This window comes from Macrobrachium rosenbergii, chromosome 13, assembly GCF_040412425.1.
Source record: "Macrobrachium rosenbergii isolate ZJJX-2024 chromosome 13, ASM4041242v1, whole genome shotgun sequence".
NCBI classification, from domain to species: domain Eukaryota; kingdom Metazoa; phylum Arthropoda; class Malacostraca; order Decapoda; family Palaemonidae; genus Macrobrachium; species Macrobrachium rosenbergii.
In genome coordinates, this window is record NC_089753.1 from 12,732,170 (window position 1) to 12,756,343 (window position 24,174).

The following is a 24,174-nucleotide window of genomic DNA, read 5'->3' on the forward strand; positions in this document are numbered from 1 at the left end:
AGACAGGGATCCAGCCTTCCTGTCAGAGCTCTGGGTCTCCTTGACACGCCTGATGGGTACAACTCTACACAGCACAACGACCTACAACCCCATAGCGAAGGCATGGTCGAGAGGGCACACCGCTCTCTTAAGGCAGCTCTCATGGCATGTTGCACCAACGAGAGGTGGAAGGAACAGCTACCCTGGGTCCTGCTGGGTCTCCGCACTGCACTGAAGGCAAGTGGCGACGCCTCCCCTGCTGAGAAAGTGTATAGGGAGACACTGGCCATTCCCGGAGAATTCTTCCCGCCGTTGGGCGATGGTGCAGACACCCCCCTCCCGAGGTTGAGGGAACTCGTGCAGAAGCTTGTGCCCTGCCATAATACCTTCACTGACAGAACCACCACCTACAGCCCACCCGCCTTAGACTCCAGCACCTACGTCTTTGTCAGGGTGGACGCCCATCGACCACCCATAACCAGGCCCTACAGGGGGCCACACCGAGTCATCAGGCGGGCCACTAAGGCATACCTCCTTGACATCCACGGGCGTGAAGACTGGGTCACTGTCGACAGATTGAAACCGGCATTCCTGTTGGACAGCAAAGTACGTGAGGAGGCAGGTAGGTGCCCCAGAGTTCCACCTCAGTACCTCCCCGCAGACACACCCACTCCCCACCTAAGCAGGGTCTGGGGTGATCCAGGGGACACATCAAGCCAACCCCAGATGTCGGTTCCACACCACGCCCACAATTCTCCAGGAGTAGGGGCCCACTCCAACTGCCTCAGCGTTTGCGTGATTAATATCATTTTATCCAATAATTGCTCCTCTAATTATTGTCTTGTGGGGGAGTATATGTAATGGCGTCAAATCGCCTCTCCATTCTTGTGTTTCGCTCATCATACATACATTAATCACGTCGTATATGTTACTTGTTATTGTTTCAGATTCTTTATGTATCTCATTGTATGCATCATTGCACGGCCTTTCCGCCGATTTATATATCTGCCTTTTACATGTTTTGTAACGCATTATATACAGTATGTCTTTTTATGCCTGTTAACAAACACAACCTCTGTATGGACGCAGCGAGGGCGTCTCAGGTCGCCCACTACCTTTCCGTCAGCTTTCTGCACTATAAACACCTGTCGAGAATAATAAAGGATCAGTCTGTCACTTCTGACATTTCTTGAACCTCACACCGTCTCATACACAACATTATGTAACGGAATCGGCTCTAATATCCCGATGTAATAATTCAGTTGTAATTTTGCTGGTAGGGGAATGACCTGCTTCCTTTCTCTCCGATCATTCATTACGTTTCCTGACAAAGTTTGTGTTTCCATCGCACTTTACTTTTGCAATGATTTTGAGTGTGTATTGCGCATAAGCAAGTTAGTCAGTTTTTGGGAATTCACTTGTTCTGGTGTCACAAAGTTAGCGAAGCATGTGGTTTATGCAGCAAAGATTGCTTGAAATTTTGCAATTAACCGAATTTGCTTGGAGAGATTCTACCTCTTGAAGCCAGTCTCTACAGAATGACAACAGAGGCAAGCGGATCCAGAAAATTTCATGTTGGGGCGGCATCAGTTTTCATATAATACATACATATATATATATATATATATATATATATATATATATATATATATATATATATATATATATATATATATATATATATATATATATGTGTGTGTGTGTGTGTGTGTGTGTGTGTGTGTGTGTGTGTGTGTGTGTGCGTGTGTATTTACATATATATATTATTTTCTCATTTATGTTATCTAAATCTAAAATGTTATTATTTTGTCATTATTTTTCAAGTAGTGAACAGAGGTAATGAACGTAGAGAGAGAGAGAGAGAGATAATGTATTATGTTTGTGTTTAATTAAGAGAGAGGGCACAATATGTGATTACTATAAAAGTTCAGTAAGCACTTAATTTTTTACCTCTAGGCTAGTTATCGCTCAATTTAAAGAGAAAATGGTCAAGAAAGGCGGCTAGTAAAAAACGGGAGCGTGTTTATGGGCAACATGTTTAGATATTAAGTTGTCCTCTGTCATCGGCACAAAAACTCGATGAGATTAGGATTCTTTTATAAATTCAGCACTTTTCAGCTACTGACTTTACTGGCTTTCGGGGCTAACGGGGACTCAGTGGCGCTTACACCTGACTGCTACCGCTCCATGTAATTTCAGTAATCTTGGTATTTTTCGAGGAAGGTCATTAATCACAGATTTTTATTTTGGTTAATTTTTTCAGAAGCATTTCAGGGTATTGTATTTTCATTGTTTTATTTTCGTATTTGTGGGAATGACATATGAATGGTCATACGCAATATCTTTAGGACTACTACAACTTTTATTATTATTATTATTATTATTATTATTATTATTATTATTATTATTATTATTATTATTATTTGAAGAGAGTAGACCCTCTTTTAAGCATGGTCTGTTAAAAAGAATGTCAGTATCAGTGGAAGTGATTTTATATAGTCTTAAAAAAAAGATTACTGAGAATTGAAAAGACTATAAAATCAATGGAAATATTATTATGATGGTGATGATGGTGATTATTATTATTATTTGCTATGGTAGCAGTACGCTAGTGTCTAGGTGCATTCTTTGGGATTTTAGATATTTTTAAAAGGTACCATGCATTCATTGACACAATTAACCAATGAGACTAAGTATTCCACAGCATTCAGAATTTGTAAAGAGAAACTTTATAAGATGTAAGCTAGTCTGAAATTTTGTTCTAAGTTCCAACAATTCATCTACATGTTTAGGAAGATCATTTAATGCATATCAGCATGTTTAGCACTGCGCAGCTGACGGTATAGTCTGGGAAGCTTTAAACGCAATGGATGGTCAGAATTGTGAAAAAAAAAAAGCACAGCATTAAGCTAATGGAAGGACGGGTCCAGAGATTAGTACCAAAGTCTGGGATGAGAAATTTAATGAAAACTAAATATTCAACAATTTAAGTTGCAAGTTAGATACTGAAGACTAAATCGGGAAACTAATCAAAACAAGGCTGAATGAAAAAATAAAAAGATGTCCTCAAGATAAGCAGGTCTGAAAAAATTTCAACAGACTTTCTCATTTTACCAATTGTTGTGCAATTAAAGTAGAGATGGGCGAATGTTTCCGAAAGCCAGGAATGACACTTTTTATTTTGAGATGAATTTGGTTAAAGATGCAAGGTCAGTGAAAAGATTTGTTTATAGAGGGGGGGAGGGTGAGGGAGGTTTAAAGTATGGAACCAGCATCCTGGACGCACTTATAAGTACTCTTTCCTATAAAGGGTTTCTTGCACTCCTAATCATGAGCCCCGTTGGAGGGTAGTGTCGTCAGTGCACCACATGCGGTGCACTGTAGGCATTACTTAAGGTTCTTTGCAGCGTCGCTTCGGCCCCTATAGCTGCAACCCCTTTCATTTCTTTTGCTATACTTCCGTTCATATTGTCTTTCTTCCATCTTACTTTCCTTACTCTCCTAACAATTGTCTCATAGTGCAGCTGCGAGGTTTTCCTCCTGTTACACTTTAAAACCTTTCAACTTTCAATTTTCTTTCGGCGCTGGTTTTGGCTATACTTCTATATTCCATTCTAATCATGAGAAGGGGTCGATGGAACTATTGCAGCATCTTCTCCTTAAGCAACTAAGTTAGTTCTTCACCAGAACCATGTGTCCTTCTGTGGAAGTACAACTGTGTCACACTGACCAATTTTATTCCTTATACTTGTGAAGCTGATGCTCATGAGAAGGTGGGAATTTACAATGCTACTTCGGAGTGCTGTTTATCATTACTTTGGTATTTTGTACTTTACTCAGCAACTCGTTATGCTTGTATATATCAATCTTTTGATGATTTGTTTTCTCTTCTTGTTTTTGTGTATATTACTCTTTACCATGTTTACATATTTTTTCCCACATAATGGTATGCTATTCTTTGAAAGTTTATGGCCTTTTCTGGCTTGTTCTGTATTGATGTTTTCTCCTTTTTAATAATAATAATTGTTATTTTGTATAAGAAGGAGGAAGAACAGAGAGTTTGTGTAAACTTTGAGGTTCTAGTCTTCCTGGAGTACAGGAAGAGGTAGAGAAAGATTGCTTTGTAGATGTAGTTATCTAAAGTAATAGAGAGAGAGAAAGATCTAGTTATAGTAGAAGGGAAGGAGGGGTGGAGGATTATCCTATAGATATATCATGAATGGTTTTACCTCGGTGAGGGGGATGGAGGCTGGGGAGATCACAGAGCAAGAACCAAAATAGGCAAAGAAATCATTTATAACGTCCGTGATTTCAGACATGTTTGTAAAGGTGGAAGTAACAGACGGAGATTATTCTCATTACAAATGTTTATTACAATGCTCACTTTATACAGAGAATCATCACAAATGCTGCCCAAGCTCAGCAACATTCCGCACATCTTTCATACAAATAAAAAACAACAAACAATTTGGCACACTTGACGTGGCATCACTTAGGTAAGAATACACTGTACAAAATAGTCAAAATATATATATACAGAGAGTGGATAATGTACAAGAACCTATTATATTACAAAACTGGGTCCGTTGCAGAGTTTTGGATACAAGGTTGGTTGTCCAAACGGTTATGGAATAAGTCCTGGAAATTTTGAATTTTTTGATTAACACTTAATTGCAATGCGTTGGAAACTGGAAATCTGGAAATCACTTGTTTAATATATTATTAGTTAAAGAATTTAAGCACTAGCCAATGAGATGCGTCCAATTTTGTAGGAGTCAAATTTCGTCAGATTTTCGCCAACAGATTTAGACAGTGTAATCATCATGATCCCTCAAATGTCAAAACACAAATTATAGTAGAATACAAAAAAGACCTATCATATATAAACTGCAAACACCCAGGAGCTGCTGTAGGGAGCAAATTGGAGCTCAAGAATTTCCGTAAAAGAGGGGACGAGGCCATTGTTTTCTTACATTAAAAAAAGAACTTATTCACTAATGGAAAGAGCTTTATTCGAGTTACATTTTCAGCTCGAGTAAGGAGTTGGAAGATGCAACCACCTCCCTTCGTTCTGTATAAATATGAATTATGGACAACATTGATAGAGAGAGAGAGAGAGAGAGAGAGAGAGAGAGAGAGAGAGAGAGAGAGAGTTTCTCAAGTGTCGAGTATTAGCATTTGTTAGTAGCCTCCGTCTCCTCTTTTTATCCATTTTCCTAAGCTATGGAAGAGAGCTCTTCCTCCAGCGACTCCCATTCTTTGATTATGGCAATTATAAAAAAAGGCACCATGGTTCAGCTGGGACGAGAAAGATAGATTTGGCCATTTCGAGGTTTACCTGTATATATGTATATATATATATATATATATATATATATATATATATATATATATATATATATATATATATATATATATATATATATATATATATTTATTATATATGGTCAATTCATTTAAATGCATGACAATTATATAAAAGAAGTAGAAAAACTAAGAGAATTGAATTTGGCCTCTGAGAATTCACATACATTTATTTTTCTTATGAATTAATATACTAGCACACGAAGGTACTTCTTCTACATTTGGCAACAGGGAACCAGATACGCTTTTAGAACAGTCTTGGCAACTTGAACTCTTATTTTATTGTCTGGATTCACATCAGTAATTCAACTTCATCACTTTCTTAAATTTTTGGCCTTATTTAAAAACGAATTATAATGAAACTAGCACATGGCCTCCCATTTTGTTTTCATTTTAAACGTTGGCTTCCTCTGACAGATTATTCATGGTCACTTTACCTTCCACAGCCAACTTTAAGTCAAGTTTTGTAACAAATGGCAGAGTGAAATAGAGATATATATGTTCAACTAAGCGTCCTCGTAAGAAAACTGTTTTATCACAGTCACCGAGCCACTCGTTTATAGAACTAGAAGCGTAGTCTCGAGTCCACCATTTTGAGATATAATGCCACATGTGCAGGAGGCATCTAAGGCAAGCCTCCTATTAAGAAATTCCTCTGTCCAAAATATTTTAAACACTTCATCCTCCTATTTCTGTGGCCCCTTCTCCTTTATGTCAATCACAGACAACTCTGCCTATTCTTGGAAAGCAGATCATAAATGGTCACAAAACGTTGCAACCTCTTGAATCCTTAAAAATTATATGCTTTGGCAGCTTTGAATTCTTTTCCTCGCTCAGCATTAGCTGCCGCTATACGTATTCCTCGTTGGGTTTGGGAGTGCCCCGAGCGCTCACTCGGCCGTTGGTGGTGTTGTCCGGTAGTTCGGCGATGTCCTTGAACACGCCAACTAGGCTCTCGAAGTTGGGACCCCAGTTGAGTAGGTAATCCCAGCCGAACGTGGACCCGTTGGGTGGCTTGTACGAGCTCATGTTGCTCAGGTCGTCGTCTGAAGCCACCAGGGTGCTGAGCGAGCCTCGAAAAGAATCAAAACCATCATAATTTTTGGCAGATTCATTATCGTGCTCATTTTCATTATCAACTTCCGCAAGCTTACTGAATATCATGTTTCCTGGACCGAAATCTCTCGTCACCTTTTCATAGTTATTCTCATACTCAAACTCTGAACAGGTGAATGAATCATTGCCAGATTCGTCTGTAGAAGAATCAGGTGGTTCTAGTAGTTCTGTATTAGTTTCAAGAAGCTCTGCTAGTTTATCTTTTCTCTGGTTGTCTTCACTGGAGGATGATACAGCATCCAGTGTAGACACCAGGGATGAGTTACGTGGCCTGGTATTCAGGCGCTCAATTTCCTCAGCGGTGAGACCAAGGCTCACACTGCTATCATGCTTCTTTTTCTTAGTGGATTGTGAGGAAGCATGCATAGATCCAGATGACTGTGACAGATGTGATACAGGGGAGTTCAAGGATCTTTCACTAGTAGACATGACATCCTTCACACCTGGCCCTTGAGATGTGGCAAGTAGTGCAGTTTGTAGAGGCTTACCACTGATGTCCTGCAGAGTAAGAATACGGGGTGTTTGCTGCGACAGTTCAGAAGATGGAGAAAGGCGAGCGAGAGGCGTGGCTTGCATCTTCAACACAGAAGGTGACTCCCTAGGTGCCACTGGGTTAGGGCTCTGTCTCATAATATTCCTCGGGCTCTCACGATGTGGAGTATTTGGGAAGTTGTGAGGTGAATGGCGATGGTTGTGCTTGTGATACCCAGGAACATGAGGATTGGTTTTGTATTTTCTCACATTGCCATCCCTGTAGCCCTTGTAGTGGTACACAATATCAATATCAGAAGGAGCAATAGATGATGCATTCTCAAGGTCATAATGTTCAGGAGCTTCTGAGTCTGGTATGTGACCTAGTCCAGCCATTGTGTCCCTTTCTTGCATCTGGGATTCTTCTACACGCAAAGGAACACCCGGCGACTTGTTCATTACTTCCCTTTCAATTATGTCTGGTCGTTGTGGTCTTTCATGGTCTCTTTCTTTGTACTTTTTGGTAGCTAGCTCCTGTGAGAGATGAGACCGTAGCACATCGTCAGTCATCTCTGCACTTTCTACATAGTTTGAATCTTGAGGTGACCTTCCAGAGTCTGAGGAAGTGTTTGCCAAGAGAGCTGATCCATTCTGTTTCACATGCACTCCACCTTTTTCTCTGCGCTGACGTCGGACGCGATAGACGATAAAGGAGACGAGGATTGCCACTAGCAGGAGGACAAAGAACACGATCACTAGGGTAATGCCAATGGATAGAGGATCGGTAGATGTTGCAGGTCCCAGATCTGATCCAGTGCACTCGGAGACCAAGGAGACGCCATGCGCTACGGCCTCGAGGAGAGAGCCTGTCGAGTTGAGTGGCTGTACCTCATTGTCTACACTGAAGGTCGACATACAGCCAACAAAGCCTGTGGAAGAAAAATCAACTGTTAGGTTGCTATTGTACTGAGAACTGAATGTTGGAAAACCATCTAGAACATGAGACCCTATTCACCTAGTTATCTCAGGTAGTGAATTTAATTTTAGCTTTTGAAAAAAACGCATACATTCTTATTATTTTGATTATTTTTCTGTTTACAAGACAAGTTCTTTAAAGCACGTACCAAAATCGACATTTAGAGTAGAAAAATATGCTTTCCTCTTGTACTATAATACATGCTACTGGTCTTCAGAAATGTGACTTAAAAACTAAAGTGACTATCACTGTAACGGTGATATTTACTAAATACCATCAGAACGAGCTAAATATACTGCAACAGTAACCATAGGTTTCTTTAGGATTCCTGAGTTTTATTTGCAAAAAAAAAAAAAAAAAAATGACGAGTGACTTTAGGATCTGAAATCATGATCAAATAGGACTCACTCCATGTACTGTAGACATTTTAGATGCTTTATTATTATTATTATTATTATTATTATTATTATTATTATTATTATTATTATTATTATTATTATTATTATTATTATTATTATTGTAAAAAATAAAGAAGTAAGAGGCGGGAATAAAGAAGAAAAGAGTTCAGTAAGACCAACAGGTCGTATGAAATTATTTTGATTTTTTATTGTGACAAAGCTTCATTCATCTAAGATCTAATTTGATTCTTTGTAGTTTTTTATTCTACCTTTTGATCAGTTCATCCTCTGTTGAAGGTTTCATTTCTTTTTTAAACGTTTGAACGTGAAAGTTGTCTGTCTGTCTGTCTGTCTGTCTGTCTGTCTCTCTCTCTCTCTCTCTCTCTCTCTCTCTCTCTCTCTCTCTCTCTCTCTCTAAACCTGGTTGTGTATATGCCTACGTGATCTGGTACATTCATCTAGGGTAACCAGGTATTCCATAGTCTGTTCACTACTGCGTCAGTCGTCGTAGGGTGTTTTAGAGAGAGGGGAGAAGGGGAGGGGGCGGTTTGGGGGGGGGGAGAGTTGTTCTCAGTAGCGTCACAGGTATTTGGTCTGCGATTGCCGTAAATGCCGAGGCTGAATGTCGTTGATGAATTGATGGCTTCTCAAACTACCTGCATTTGTGATTAATAGAATATGATATGGTTTGGTCGAATGACAGTGCAGAAACAGAGGGACTGACAAGAAATATGCCCAGAGTAAGACTTTAATGTCGTACAGGAAAGTAAAACAAGTATTCCAGATTACAATGGACTGAAAAACAATTTTCAAAGCTGGCCACTGTTTTTAGACACGTGTGTGTGTGTGTGTGTGTATATATATATATATATATATATATATATATATATATATATATATATATATATATATATATATATATATATATATATATATATAGTGTAAACTTGCAAGTACGTGCAAATGCACCTATTACACCCATTAACCAGACAAGAAGAGAGAGAGAGAGAGAGAGAGAGAGAGAGAGAGAGAGAGAGAGAGAGAGAGAGAGAGAGGACTTAACAGTAACCATAAATCATGATAAGCAAATATATCGAAGACATTGATAAAGTAACCTTCTCTCCCCCACCTCATCCCCTTCCCCTTCCCCTACGTCTGCGTTAGGAATCTGAGAACTGGGTGTGCTGAAGGAACCCGACGGGGACGGGGTCGGATGGGGGTTCCTGGTTCAGGATGGGCCCAGTCATCCTCGCATACCTATTTTATCCTGAAAGGTCGTATATTATCCTTCGGAATATTTTCCCTTCTGTGTCTCTCAAAGCCGTGCTCTGGTATGCGCTTTTGTACGTGCGTATGTGATTTTTTTTTTCATTGTATGAAGGTTAATCGCACTTGCTTTATTCATTTTTAATCTCTGGCATAGAGTGCTGGTTTTTTTTTTTTTAAGGTATTTACTAATAGTATTCATACTATTTTTACTTTAGACTGTGTATATATAGACTTTGTTATCCGCGACAAGGAAGTTATGTTTTTGTTCGATTTGTTTGTCTGTTAGATAGTAGGATTACGCAGTAAGTTGTGGGTGTGGATTTTTACGAAAATTGGACCCAGAGTGGTCCCCGTGCGTGCAAACTAATAATTAGATTTTAAAAATCACCCAGACCTGGATAGCGGATCTTTGAGTGTGTAGGAGAGTGGGAGGTGTTGTCCACTGCTTAGCCAGCTTTGTGGAGGTTTGTGCTCTCTGAACTTGTTTGACGTTTTTCAAAAACTTTTTTGTTGTGCTGTGCTGACATAACATAACCTCCTGTTAACCTAATATTATCTATATTTTGATATGAGCTGTAGAAGTGCAGACTGGTGCATTTCTGACTAAGGAGCTTAGACAGTGTTCAGATACCTGCATTATTCCGATTTGTTGGTTGAAATATGATGTAGGCTACTGCTCTTAGAACGAGGACCCCAAATAGACGTAAGTAGGGATCAGGAAGTAAAGAGGAAAGAAGAGGTTTCCACTTAACCAGTTTCATCTAGACTTGTTGTACATCCAGATTGTTTCAACGCCCCCATCATTGCTTCCAACGGCGAGTGACGCAAATAGGTGCTACTTTGGCTTGTTATCTACGCGTCACCTACTCCGAGGTGCTGGTGCTAAACACCGCATGGTAAATGTAAAGTAGACGGCCGCACGAAGATATCGTTTATTAATATAATTTGTCGACCACACAATATAGAAATGGTTGTATATAATGCTTTGATCCCCGAGAGGCTATTACTAAACACGGCGTCCCAAGGAGCTTCAGCCATGTTTAGTACTAGCACCTCGGAGTAGGTGACGGATAGATAACAAGCCAAAGTAGCACTCGCAAATTATCCTCTGTGAAATTCCATCACCCAAGTCATTCCTTTGCTTTGTCTCCCCAAAATCTTTAGTCATCTCCAGCCTCTTTCACCTTTTCTGGTGCCCGCAGGAACCCACCTGACAATATCAAATACTTTTTTCCCAGGGGTCATGGCAGGACGTGTCTGGGCCATCTACGTTCCCTCCCATCAAAATTTCATACGAGCTTGTTGGTGCGCGCTACGTGCGCTGGAACCCGGGGCTGCTGTTTCCCCTACCATCTTGATCCCCTACATACCCCACCCCCACCCTGGGCGGACAAACAGGTTTGTAGGGGAGGGTGGATGTCTCCCCTGACCTCCCGTTCCCTTACCTACCCCACCCCCACCTGGGGCGGACAGACTGGATTGCAGGCTCTGTCATGTCTCCCCAACTGTCACCCAGGGGAGGACTAACAAGATCAGATCCTCTCGGATTTTGTTATCAGATACATATGGAACTTCCGTAATTTTACCCACGGAAACATTTCTCACTCCCTTCTGCTATCTGACACCTAAAATCCTTCGTAAGGCTTTATTTTCAAATCGACGAAAAAATTTAGATACAGTGTCGTTGTCATAACAAGGTTAATGTCTTATTCAAAAGAAAAAGTTACCTTAGTTTAACAAACCACTGAGCTGATTAGCTCTCCAACGAAGGATTAGACTTATTTTACGTAGCTAAGAACCAATTGGTTACCTAGCAACGGGACCTACAGCTTATTGTGGACTCCGAACCACATTATAGCGAGAAATGGATTTCTATTAAATTCCTCATTTTCATTGGCCGGCCGGAGACTCGAACTGGCCTAGAGTTCCATCAGACTAGTCCAACGAAGAACTGAACTTATTCAACCAGCCCATTGATTGATTTTTCTTAAGTTCCATCAGTAGAGAAACTGAACTCGAGATTTTTCTTGGATATTTGGAAGCTTCAACCTCATTAATACGTCCTCATTATTTGATGTTTATTGTATTTTATGCACCGTGGCTCTGAGATAAATTGGACGTCTCTATTTTTGTATAACTGCTCCTGTAAATAACTCACGGACGTCCCCAAGGTCAATGTTCGACGATTTAAATCCTAAACCTCCCCTCCTCCCATCCCCCAGTCAGGCCCATAACCTTTTTAGGCAGACTATCCCGTGAAATAGTGGGTGAGCATAAATGAAATTTAAGGTGGAAAAAAAAGAGAATGTCGATAAAAAGTAGTAAGGAGAGCCAGTTGTGCGCCTGGGTGCCTTGTCACTAAGCCCGAATAACTCTATAATTTCTAATAAATACCATTAAGAGGGGCAGTGCAAATGTGTCTAACGAACATAAAACGATTCATTAAGGCAGATAGCGATCGTAACTTTGATCTTAACTAACGTCCCTTTTATTTTCCTTTTTAACTGTAGCCCCGTAAACGCGCCCATTTCCTCCTGCCGTTAAATGCATTTATGGCGACAAATGAAAACTAGCCTGCCATCCTTGATGGTTGCCAAGTGCTCCCATACAGTGTAAATTATATTGCTCCTATTTTTTTGTTTTTATCTGTTGGAGTTTAGTGTTTCATAGGCTTGTAAAAAGTATCACATAAAACTTTTTAAAGAATGATGATAAATTTAGGGAACTGGTGACTGGTTGTGGCATTGCCATATAAAGAGAACAGAATCAATAATAATGATAATGTTGATTTTTATTTTTCTGAATGGGGTTCATCCTGGTGTTAGCAATTCAATTATGAAAATGGCATCACCATTACTTTGTGTTTTTCTGAGCCAGCTCTTTATGGGTGAAACGGCTATATGACGGAAAATTGATGACATTATAAAACGATGATTTGGAGTAATTGGATATGGAATAATTATATTAATGAAATTATCATTAGGTAATAAATACGCTCTGGTTTCAGTAAAGGTAATAATAATAATAATAATAATAATAATAATAATAATAATAATAATAATAATACTAGCAGTATTCCAGTTACATTATCCGAGTGCAAAAAATAAAAAAAAGAGAAAGAAACCAGTCATAGCAACATTAGTCAATTTTGTCTTCGGCAGCGACCCATACATCCGACCAAAAGACACGTGTGTGTATGTGTGTGTGTGTGTGTGTGTGCACTAGACTTAGAGACAAAATGGGGTGGAGTGGGGTATTGGGTGAAGTAGTGGCGGGGAGTTTGGGGGGTGGGGTGGGGTGGGGTGTGGGATTGCCGTTTCTCTGCACGCTATATCCTCGTTAGATGCAGCCAGCAAGACCCCCTCTGAGTGGGCTGAAAAAGTAAAAAACGGGCCCCTTCCGTCGTCGAGTCTTATAATACTTCCCCGGTGATTACCCATTTTAGAACCTTTCATTTATCCACTTAAGGGGTGACATCTGGGACCGGCGACTTGAAATCATCTTCCCGATGTGATCCTAGTTGCCAGATTGCCCCTTTTTTTTTTCTTTTTGGTGGGCGGGGGGAGGTTATTTGATCAGAGAACGCGAGTGATTTTATTATTATTATTATTATTACAGGTGATTTACATTATTTTATTATTATTATAAACATTTTAAAAGCTGTAATCTGTATACTTTATGATTTTGTCACTCAACGTTTTTCTTTTGTAAAATTTGATATTAATTACTATTTTATGTAATTGGTTTGTCAAAGCTCGTAGTAAATTAACAGCTGTTGACGGTTTATCAAAGTTCATATGTATCTGCAGTACTGTTCTGTATTTTACCACTGTTTTTTGGTGACAGTTTTTTTTTTTTTTTTTTGCAAGAGGCCGTGCTGGCAAAAGGTCAGCTCGATCTAACGAAGCAACAGATTCAAATCCGGTACAGTGAAGGCTAATATGCTAAAAAATATCCTCCTCACCAAGGTAAATACATAGTTTTCATGAACCTCTTCTTAAAATTTGCGAGACATATTAACGAGAATAATGTAAGCTGACATTATTATATATATATATATATATATATATATATATATATATATATATATATATATATATATATATATATATATATATATAATCAAGAAAGCTACAAACGTCCTTTAATATCAATTCATATATATATTTTCATATATACGGAAGGGGGAATTTTAGTTGATAATAAGTTATCAACTAAAAAATATATATAAAATATTCAAATTGGATATTAAACATTATTCTTTCTGATTAATATATGAATCACGGTGATGTGATAAATAGTCATATATATATATATATATATATATATATATATATATATATATATATATATATATATATATATATATATATATATATATATAATGTCAGCTTACATTATTCTCGTTAATGTATGTCGCATACATATACTATATACACACACTCTCTCTCTCTCTCTCTCTCTCTCTCTCTCTCTCTCTCTCTCTCTCTCTCTCTCTCTCTCTCTCTTGTGCTATGGAGATTCTACCGGTGAAACTATTTATGACATTTGTTTTACAGTGAAAATTGTTTTTGTTATCATCGTAACTATTTATCTTATACTGCGTGTTGAGCTGATCGTTCGTACTCAGTTAAGTAAAGACCTTGTATGGGAAATCGTCTGGAAGCGAGGAGAAGCAAAGCTTACCTTCGAGGTCGTAGGGAAGCTGTCCGGAGAACTTGGGTGCTGAGCCGAGAGTGAGGGAGGTGAGGTAGGCATCCAGGAAGTCGTGCATCAAGTGGAAGTCCAGTTCGTCCCCGACCTGCTCTCCGTCAAGCATCAGCTTGAGGGCCGACTGCTCCGCCAGGAGCGTCAGGTTGTGCAAGGAGCCGTCGTTGACGAGGGGGTCTGAAACGGTCATGTTGATGGGTTGGTTAGCTCCCAGCTTCGAGGTGTACTGCAGCCGCCCATTCCGGATCTCCACCAGGGTGTAGTCGTTGTTGGTGGCCGCGTGGAGGAGGACCCCGTTGCTCATCCGCGTCTGGAAGTTGAAAGAGAGGCTCTTCGGCGGCGGTGGAGGCGCCTGACGAGCCTTTCTCGATCTGACGATCGGAGGGGTGTTGGCCTCCCTTGACCACCTCGAGTGCTGCTGGTACAGACGGGGCAGCAGCTGGCGACGGCGGTGCTGCTCGGTGATGAGGAACTCCACGTAGGCGTCTCGGGTGAAGGACGCGGGGCGGAGGGCGGCGTCGCAATCTGGCGCCACCAGGCCGTTGGCGCAGCGGCACATGTGGGTGGACCAGCGGTCGAGGCACGTGGCCCCCTTGCCGCAGGGGTTTCCGGCGCACACGTCCGGCACGCGCTCGCACGTGTCGGAAATACCGCGTTCCTGCAAGAACAAAATAGTATGAGTGTTACAGACACGCACAACATGCATGCGGTACTTCCGCAAGAAGTCCAAGATTTATTGAGCAGGGAAGATCGGCAGTTGCCGCTTGCTTGCGCCGTCTTAATAAAACTATTTTTCTATTATTTCTTTGAATGTAAGCAAGATCGTTATTTGGAATGGTTTAAATTACTTTTACCGCCTTTTTCTTAAAGAGAGTGAGACCATACTGCTGATCACCAAGTCTTTTGCGCAGAAATGAAATATGCATATGAGAAATACTTAACAAAAGAATGAAGTCGGACATGAATTTCTCAGCAGGTGTATTGTGATGGAAAGTGAAAAGCATTTGACAAAAATTTATGCATAAGGATTCGTTCATATATATATGCAAAATATTTCCACTCGTGAATGAAAATGCACAAAAATAATTCAGTTCTCATGGATGTCTGTTTTATCACGGTGCTCTTTCATTTCTTGTTTTTAAATGTATGAATCTGTTGTATATAACTTACGGCTTTCTTCTGTTTTTGTTTTTGAATGTACGAATCAATTGTATATAACTGCATGGGTCAGTTGTCTTACCTGAATGGGTCCTGACAAATTGAGAGGTCTGCCGTTGATGGACACCGCTTGAATACACCCGATGAAGTCGTCTGCCACGACTTGATCTGGTCGTTCTTGCAAGGGGTCGACAGTCATGACTCCGCCCAGGTACATAGGCTCGTTGTTGAAGTTCAGAGTCCTGGTTTAGTAAAAAATAAATAATATAAGAAGGATTTGTTTGGTTATGGATCAATCTTTTTCTTATTTATTTCAGGAGTACTTTTGATTCTTGGTGAAATAGGCTTCCTCATTTATTAATGTTCGTTAGATATATTGGTATATACTCGTATTACTCATCGGTAGGGAACTAAGAGTTTTTATTCATTCATATTATTTTTATTGAATTGTTTGCAAGGCTGGATAGCATTTAACAAGAATGGCCAGAATTTTAAACCAATAGCAGTGGATCTTTATTTATTTATTTTTTTTTTTGACAGACTGAAAACGCACTTTTTGATGACATTAACCAACTACATTTTTGACACAACAATTTAAATAACACTGGGTTCCAGTTGTTTTACGTACAGTTGATTAGGAAGAATCCTTTCAGAGAAAATGTAACCTAATTAATGGTGAATAATATGCGCGGGTGCTTATTATTTTTTTCTTTTTATGATTTTTTATCTAGTGACACTGAAAATAGAAACATGAATTTTCACTAGAGGATTTAATAGAATTTATTTTGAATGGGTAGACGAGTAGAAATGAAATTTGCATTTCATATGAAATTTAAGTTCTGTAATTTACAAAAGATCCAGATTAACTCACCCTGTGAAGCCTATGTCGTCGCTGTGACAGGAAGAGTTGTGAGGGCTGCATTCCTCGCAGGTCTCCCCATTGTGTGTGCAAGACGCCACACTGATGGAAATCACCCTTCCATTGCGTGTCGCCGTCACTTTGTACCACTTGCCATCAGCAACGTTCTGCTCCACTCCTATCCTGACGATTTCTGTTCTGGCGCCACCGAAGCTAAACCGAGGCTGTCCGCCCTTCAGCTCTATGGCAACGAAGTCCGAGCGACCTCCGGTTTGCAGACCATAGTTGTAGACTAGGAGTGCGTCAGGCTTGTTGGTAGAGAACGTGATGGAGATGTCATTCGTGGTTGGGTCTAGAGTGGGGAATGTCATGAAGGAAAGCTCACCAAAACTGAAAGTGGATTTTTCACAGTGCGTCCCATAGAAGTTCAGCTTGCATGAGCATTGATAACCAGGTTTGAGGGAGATACAGGAGCCACCATTGACACAAGGGTTAGGACGACAAGACTCGCTGGCTAATTCACACTGGTTACCCCGATATCCTGGACGGCACAGACAGAAGAAACCGCCTTCAAGAGTTGTCTGACAAGTTCCACCATTACTGCATGGATTATTATCACAGGCATTTGTTTTATCAAATTCACACTGAGGTCCCTGTCTAGAAGGTGGGCAAGCACAACTAAAGACGAAGCCCTTCCTTGTGCATGTTCCACCATACTGGCAAGGGTTTGGACTACATGGGTCTTGCCGAAGCTCACACCTTGGTCCGGTGAAACCTTGATGGCAGCGACAAGAAACGTCATGCCTTACCAAAGGAGATGTGAAAATAAAGTTAGGAGAGTCTGTTATTTCAGTTTCATCATAAGCATGGATACCATGCGAACATTCACCTCCATTCTTGCAAGGTGCATCAGAGCAGGGGTTATAATCAACAATTAACTGAAGCCCTTGCAATGACTGAGTTAACTTCTGTTCCTCTGCTGCCAGTTTACGAGTAACTTCAGCAGGAGGAAGGTAGGAATTCGATCTTGATCCAGCAACTGTTAGAGTCAAGTCAGTGTGAGAATCTACATTCAGCATGGAATAAATCCTAACCTTCCTTCCTGAAAACAAAGTCGGTAGGGTATCAATGAAAGGAGTGTAGTATAAGCGTAAGAACCTGTCAGCTGTAACATTAAGTAAACGAAGTGTCAAGCTGCTGTTTAATGTTTTGTTATCGAATGACTCAAATTCGAGTGTCACCTTCGAAGTGACATCTTGATGCTTGCCATCATTGCCTGAGACACTGAGCGTGTAAGTGCGGTCCTGCTGCACTGTTGCTGCATGAAGGTTACATGCATTAGGAATAGAGAATATAGCTGCATCTTGAGTTAGAATTTGGCAAGAGTATTGTCCTGCAGTATCAGCATCATTGGGATGGACATCTGCTACTTTTCCACCTGGGAATATCCCATTGTATGTTTGGACCTTCACAGTTACAGTACGTGGGTTTGAAGGTGAATCATTTTTATCCAAAACTATTATATTTACAGGATATTCAGATTTCATCTTTGGCTTGCCACTGTCTTCCACTTCGATACGGAAAGTCAACTCTGGTGTGGTTTCTCGATCTATGCTCCTCGTTGTCTTGACCTCCCCTGTTGCTTCATCTATCGTGAAGAATTCCTTGTGCTCTCCGCCAACAATGAAATATGTGAATGGCTGTGTATTTGGTGCTAAATCTGGATCTGTAGCACTAAGAGTCATTACAGATGTCATGGCTGGTTCATTTTCTGCAACATATCCTACTATATCTGGTGGATCAAATTGTGGTCCATTGTCATTCACATCATCCAGTATCACACGAACAAGTGTAGTACCTGTCTGTGGTGGTGAGCCATTATCAATAGCACCAACTGTCAGGTTGTAAACCTGAATAGTTTCACGATCAAGTAGAGCTGTGGTTTCAATCTTACCACTCTGAGGATCTACTTTGAACACCTGCCCTAAATTACCACCAATAATTGAGTATGTAAATTGATTGTTCTTTGGACGGACATCAGAATCTTTGGCTGTAACTGTTAATACATGAGTACCAATAAAAGCACCTTCAGATAATCTCTTCTCATAAAGTGGCTGAGAGAATACAGGAGGATCATTTCCATCTTGTATGGATATAGTTATCTGAGCTTCATCTGTGTCATTCCCACGGATGCTTCCAGCATTTTTAGCCATTACAGTGAGAACTACTCTGTTTTGACTCTCCCTGTCCAAGCTCCTTGCCACTGTGATAACTCCTGTCATTGGTTGAATCAGGAATCCCCTGTCATTACTTGCACCAACTAATAGGTAGTATACCAATCCATCTTCTCCTTTATCGTCATCTGTTGCTTGAATAGTACCAACTGATGTACCAATCTTAGCAGATTCTGAGACTGTGAACTGAAATACTGGTTGAATGAATTTGGGGAAGAATTCATTGCGTCCTGTAACATGCACAATAACTTTAGTTGAACCCCACTGTGATGGATCTTGAGTATTAGAAGCTCTCACATCCAGTACGTAACGGCTTTTTTCTTCATAGTCAAACACCCTGCGTGATGTTACAACACCTGTATCGGGGTCTATAGCGAAGAAGTCCTTTCCATCACCTCCAACAAGTGTATACTGTATAACAGCATTACGAGCAGAATCAATATCAGTGGCATTAAGCTGGAACACTGTTGTATTAGCATTTGCATTTTCAGCAATATATGCATCATATTTTGGTTGGTCGAATTTTGGAGGATTGTCATTGATATCAGTGAGGATGATAGTAAGTACTGCTGTGGAATAATGTGGCTCAAATCCTAGATCTCTAGCTGTGATATTTAGCCTGTACTCTTGCACTGCATCATAATCTAATGGATGCATTATGGTAACTGCCCCTGTGGTTTCATCTATTGCAAACTTTCCGGCTTCATTTCCACTTGTAATTGAAAAACGAACTATCCCATTTGGTCCACTGTCATCGTCTGTTGCTGTGAGAGGTGTGCCTATAGCTGATCCAAGAGGCTCATTTTCAGGTACAATAACTTGGTGACTAAGAGCTGTAAATTTTGGTGTATGCAAATTCTCACCTGTTACAACAAGTATTACCTTCACTTCATCTTGCAATGGTGGAACTCCTTGGTCAACCGCACGAACTGTCAAATCAAAATGAGTATTAACACGGCCTTCCAGTGTCCGAGCCACTGTGATCCATCCTGTTTTTGGTTCCAACATGAAATAATCTGTACCATTCCCACTAACTTTCTGATATTCTATTTCTGCATTTATCCCAAAGTCTCTGTCATCAGTGGCTTGTAACTGAATGATTTTCTGGCCAATTTCAGAGCTTTCTGGTACTGGTGTAAAGTAACTGTCCTCAGAGAACTTTGGTGGATTGTTGTTGGCATCAACAACGTTGATGATTACAGAACTTTCTGATGACATGGGAGGTTTACCATTATCTGTGGCTACCACTGCTAGTTGGTACTGATTTTCTGGGGAAGGACCTTTTAGCGTGTGTTTGTACTTCAGTGCTTGTTTTGATAAAATCTCACCACTTGCTGGATCAACACTAAAGAAATCTGACGGGAACTTTAGCGAATAAGATATCACACTATTTGGACCCTGCTTATCCTGATCAGTAGCTGTGACTTGGCCAACAGAAGCAACACTCTGCTGTAGTTCTGGGAAATTGAAAACATAAGCACTTTGCTCAAACTCGGGTGCATTGTCATTTTCATCTTGAACGGTAACAGTTAGAGAAGTCTCTGCTCTCCAAGAACCATCAACGGCCACTACTTTTAAGGAATGCTCATCCTTCAGTTCACGATCAATAGCACTTGCTACAGTAACATTACCACTAACAGGATCAATATGGAATTTACCATCAGGATTTTCAGTAAAACTATATGTGGCATTTGCATTGTCCCCGATATCACGATCACTAGATGTCACTTGAATAACAAAGGTTCCAATTTCTGCATTCTCTGTAACATTGATACTGAACAGTCTTGTAAATCTAGGTGGGTTATCATTTTTGTCTTGAACAGTTACAACTACCATGGCTGTTCCTGTTTGTGCTGGGGTTCCCTTATCAACAGCTTCCACAGTCAGTGTGTAAACTTCAACTTCTTCCCTATCTAACTTTATCTTGGTGAAGATCTGACCTGTTTCAGCATCTAATGTGAAAGCTTCAGCAGCAGGTGAATCTCGTCTGAGTTGGTACATTACTTGTGCATTTGTGCCTGAATCCTTATCTGTGGCACTAACAGTGGCTACCAGTTGGGGTGGATATTGCTCTTCCAGTATGCTTGCATTGTAAACAGGCTGTGAGAAAACAGGAGCATTGTCATTGTAGTCTGTAACATCGACTACTAAGTGAGTGACAGATGTAAGGGGTGGATCATCAGAATCTTGAGCAGCAACCCATATTTCATAACGAGATGCAGTCTCATAGTCAAGGCCAAATTTGGATACCCTTAGCTCTCCTGTCTCTTCATCAACAGTGAAGGCTTGGCCTATGTTCCCGCCTGCAATGCTATATAGAACATTGCCATTAGGTCCAACCTTAGGTGATGTGGCTGTCAGAGTGGTCACCAAATCTTCTCTAGCTGCCTCACTAAAGCTGAAGGTCTTTTCCAAGGGCTGGAAGACTGGGAAGAGATTGTTTGGTTGTAAATGGACACTCAGCTTAGCAGTAGCAGAAAGCGGCTGTTCTCCCGAGTCTGTTGCCAGGACCTCGAGGGAATACACCGTGTCACCTGACAAGTCAGTGGAGGCTTTGATCACACCTGTTTCTTGGTTCATGGAAAACTTGTCAGCGTCATTGCCTGACAGGTAGTAAGTTACTTGTCCATTGATTCCCTCATCAGGATCTATAGCTTCACCACCAAATACAAAGTTTCCTGGAAAAGAAATATAAGTTATCAATATCGACTTAGGAATTGAGATATAGCACAAAAATATATTTGTTTTTCCTCTTTAAGAATATTCCATTTTTCAGTGAGAGTATATTGAATTCTAAACATGCAGACAACTAAACGGTTATTTTTCAAGATGTGCAGATTTCCAACTATTAAAATTCATAAAAACATTTCTCCTTAGCCTTACCTGGTGCCGTGGGATCTGGAACGTATATAAGATACTGGCTCTGGGAGAAGGTCGGGGCATTGTCATTCTCGTCTGTTATAGTTACCGTGAGCTGTTGAATGAAAAGGAAACATTAGTATGAGAAGGTTCATAAACTACATCTCTTGTCAAATTTTCTAGTGTCTTCGTTGAAGCCAGGAGTCTTACCTACTGGCCATGTAATCCTTTTGCAATTGACATTATTAAGGAAGTACCATAAAGATTCAATTATTATTCACTTTAATATTCTTTGCAGCTATTTCCTTAAGAGCACTCGAATTATTCAGCTAATTTATTTGGTAATAATTCATCGACCTTAATGAATATCAGATCGTGAAAGAAAGCAGAATGTCCAAGTTTTTCTTTTTTTTTCTTTTTGGAGACTAAACATGGCCGAGCCCGCTGTATTTTATAATATTGTTCCGTGAAGTGGTGGAAATTAAAATCGATTTTGCTGACTCCTGAAGAAGCAAGCGTCTCTTTGGTTAAGAATATGAAAGTAAATCCTGTTTGGTCGAAACCTTTGATGTGAAGTGAATGAGAATGAAAAACATCGGTTATTTTATGATTATTAACTGACAGTTAATTATAAAGCATGGTTATAAAACGTGTACATTAAATTTTGCTGCTAACATAAAAGATGATTACAGAATAATGCTCATCATCTCGAACTAAACTCGCACATCACAGGAAAGCAACATCTTGGTAAGTATCAACTTTTTTTATTTTTATTTTTTTTTGTGAAATGGGACAACGAGTAACTGCCAATAAAGGAAGTTGGTTTTTAAATTTTGCCATATGAAATTTTAAAGTGAACTACAAATAAACAAGAAGACTTCGGATTTTTATGTATGCATATTTTTTACCCGTAAAATGTGAAAACAAGAACTTGCAAATTAAAAAAAAAAACTTTGGACCAATTCTTCATGTAAAATTTCAATGAAAAAGAGTTTAGGGCGATTTCAGAAGCCGCAGTTCTCAGTGTTGCGGAGACTAATATGGGGGTTTTCGTAAAGAGTCGGCCACGACGGTGTTTAACACGTGAGTAAATCATCGAACTCCTCACCTGTGTGGTGGCGGTGCGAGGTTCCGTGAGCGAGGAGTCCTGAGCCTGGAGGATGAGCGAATACCTGGACACGCTCTCCCGGTCCAGGTGTGCGACTGTGCGGATTATCCCGGTCCATTCCTCGACCATGAAGACTCCGGCTGCGCCTTCTACCAAGGAGTACCTGTCAGGGAGCAGTGGAAAAAATGCTTAATCTTTCATTTTAGGTATTATTGAGATGGGCGCTGTACTGGGCCATACACCAAAGAGCACCGGTTAATAATGAAAAGGGAGGGTCACTGTGGTGGTTTGGGTATTATTCAGGTGACTATTGCTCTCTCTCTCTCTCTCTCTCTCTCTCTCTCTCTCTCTCTCTCTCTCTCTCTCTCTCTCTGCAACGGATCACCCATTAAAGACATTGGAGAAAGTCTAATCAGATTGTTCAGGCATTTGTAGGGAGAATTGTTTTTGTGCTTTCTGCTGGGAAGTTCCTATCAAATAGAGAAGAACAGTGAACAGGGACGTCATTGTAATAAACGTCTCGGTGAAAAAATATGGGTATTTCATTCATGTACTTTTCCACTCACGTGATCCCATAAATCCATCGAAACAACTGTAGTATTACCGCATGTTTAGTGACCAGTTTTGAAAGAAAGAAAGGGGGACGTTCATATTCATTAAAGTTCACACGAAGCCGCCTTTTTTTATGATAGAAAGGAGGAAAAGAGAGCGAAAAAGGATGAATCGGATTTAAGCAGACCTTTCAAGGATTGAACGATTAATGGCTGTGTACATTAAAGCCAGCGACTTCTTTTCTTGGACTGCAGGGCTTAAAAGGAAATCTTCTCACGAAGCTCTTGTCAAATGCAACGGGAAAGAGGCTATTGTACGAAAGTATTGTAAGTCCAGTTATATTCTTTAAATTCTTTTTTTTTTTTACATTCTTAACCCGATGGAGGTAAAAGTACGTATATGAAAAGAAGCAATGAAATATTGGAAACTAATTATATTCTTGAATTTCGGTTTATTTTTCTTAACCGAATGGAAATAGGATTGTACAGCTAAAAAATTTTTGAGGGAAGTTTACTTCACACAGTATTCAAATTCATTTTGCAGACAGGATGGAATAATGAACACATATAAGTAGAATATTGCAAGACCCGTTATATTCCCTAACTTTTTCTCAATATGCAGTAACCATTTAGAAGTGAAAATAAAGCTAAGGAGAAATTCCAATTAAATACTTTTCAAATCAATTTCCTTAACGCTCGATGGATGTAAGAATGCGTACATGAGAGGCATGTTGAGGAACTAATTATATTCCTTAATATCTTTTCACATTCGCAACCAGGTCGATGTAAAAATATCAAGAAAATTTTACGGGCGGAGATAATGCATGATTAGCAATTCGGATTGAGAGTGAGCAAAAAAAAAAAAAAAAAAAAAGACAGAGAGAGAGAGAAATAAAAAAAAGACAGCGATCATAGAGAGTTGATAGTCGTCTGAGAATGAAGTGGTCTCACATACGAATCGAAAAATGTCAGAAGAGAAAGCAAGGGCGAATGATAAATGCGCACGAATTTGCAATGATTAGAGGGAGGGGGTTAATTCCTTGACTCTTTCTGGGAGGGGATGAGTCTCAGGGGGTGGGAATGTGGGGAAGGGGGGCTGGCGGGAGATGAACAAAAAGATTA

General features: G+C 40.0%; 1 protein-coding gene and 1 long non-coding RNA gene across 2 annotated transcripts in view; one reads left to right on the plus strand and one right to left on the minus strand.

Annotated features, from left to right (window-relative positions):
* The window catches only part of LOC136844913 (uncharacterized), a 48,212-nt gene that overhangs the window by 10,290 nt on the left and 13,748 nt on the right, over positions 1 to 24,174 (plus strand). The gene's annotated exons all lie outside the window — the stretch shown is intronic.
* The window catches only part of ft (cadherin-related tumor suppressor fat), a 474,756-nt gene continuing 454,910 nt past the window's right edge, over positions 4,329 to 24,174 (minus strand). The window contains exons 9-14 of the mRNA XM_067114229.1: positions 22,502 to 22,664; positions 21,418 to 21,508; positions 16,313 to 21,212; positions 15,524 to 15,683; positions 14,260 to 14,941; positions 4,329 to 7,859 (exon numbers count right to left, since the gene is read on the minus strand). Coding sequence (XP_066970330.1) covers positions 6,193 to 7,859; positions 14,260 to 14,941; positions 15,524 to 15,683; positions 16,313 to 21,212; positions 21,418 to 21,508; positions 22,502 to 22,664 — 7,663 coding nt within the window. The 3' untranslated portion in view covers positions 4,329 to 6,192. The remainder of the gene's footprint in view (positions 7,860 to 14,259; positions 14,942 to 15,523; positions 15,684 to 16,312; positions 21,213 to 21,417; positions 21,509 to 22,501; positions 22,665 to 24,174) is intronic.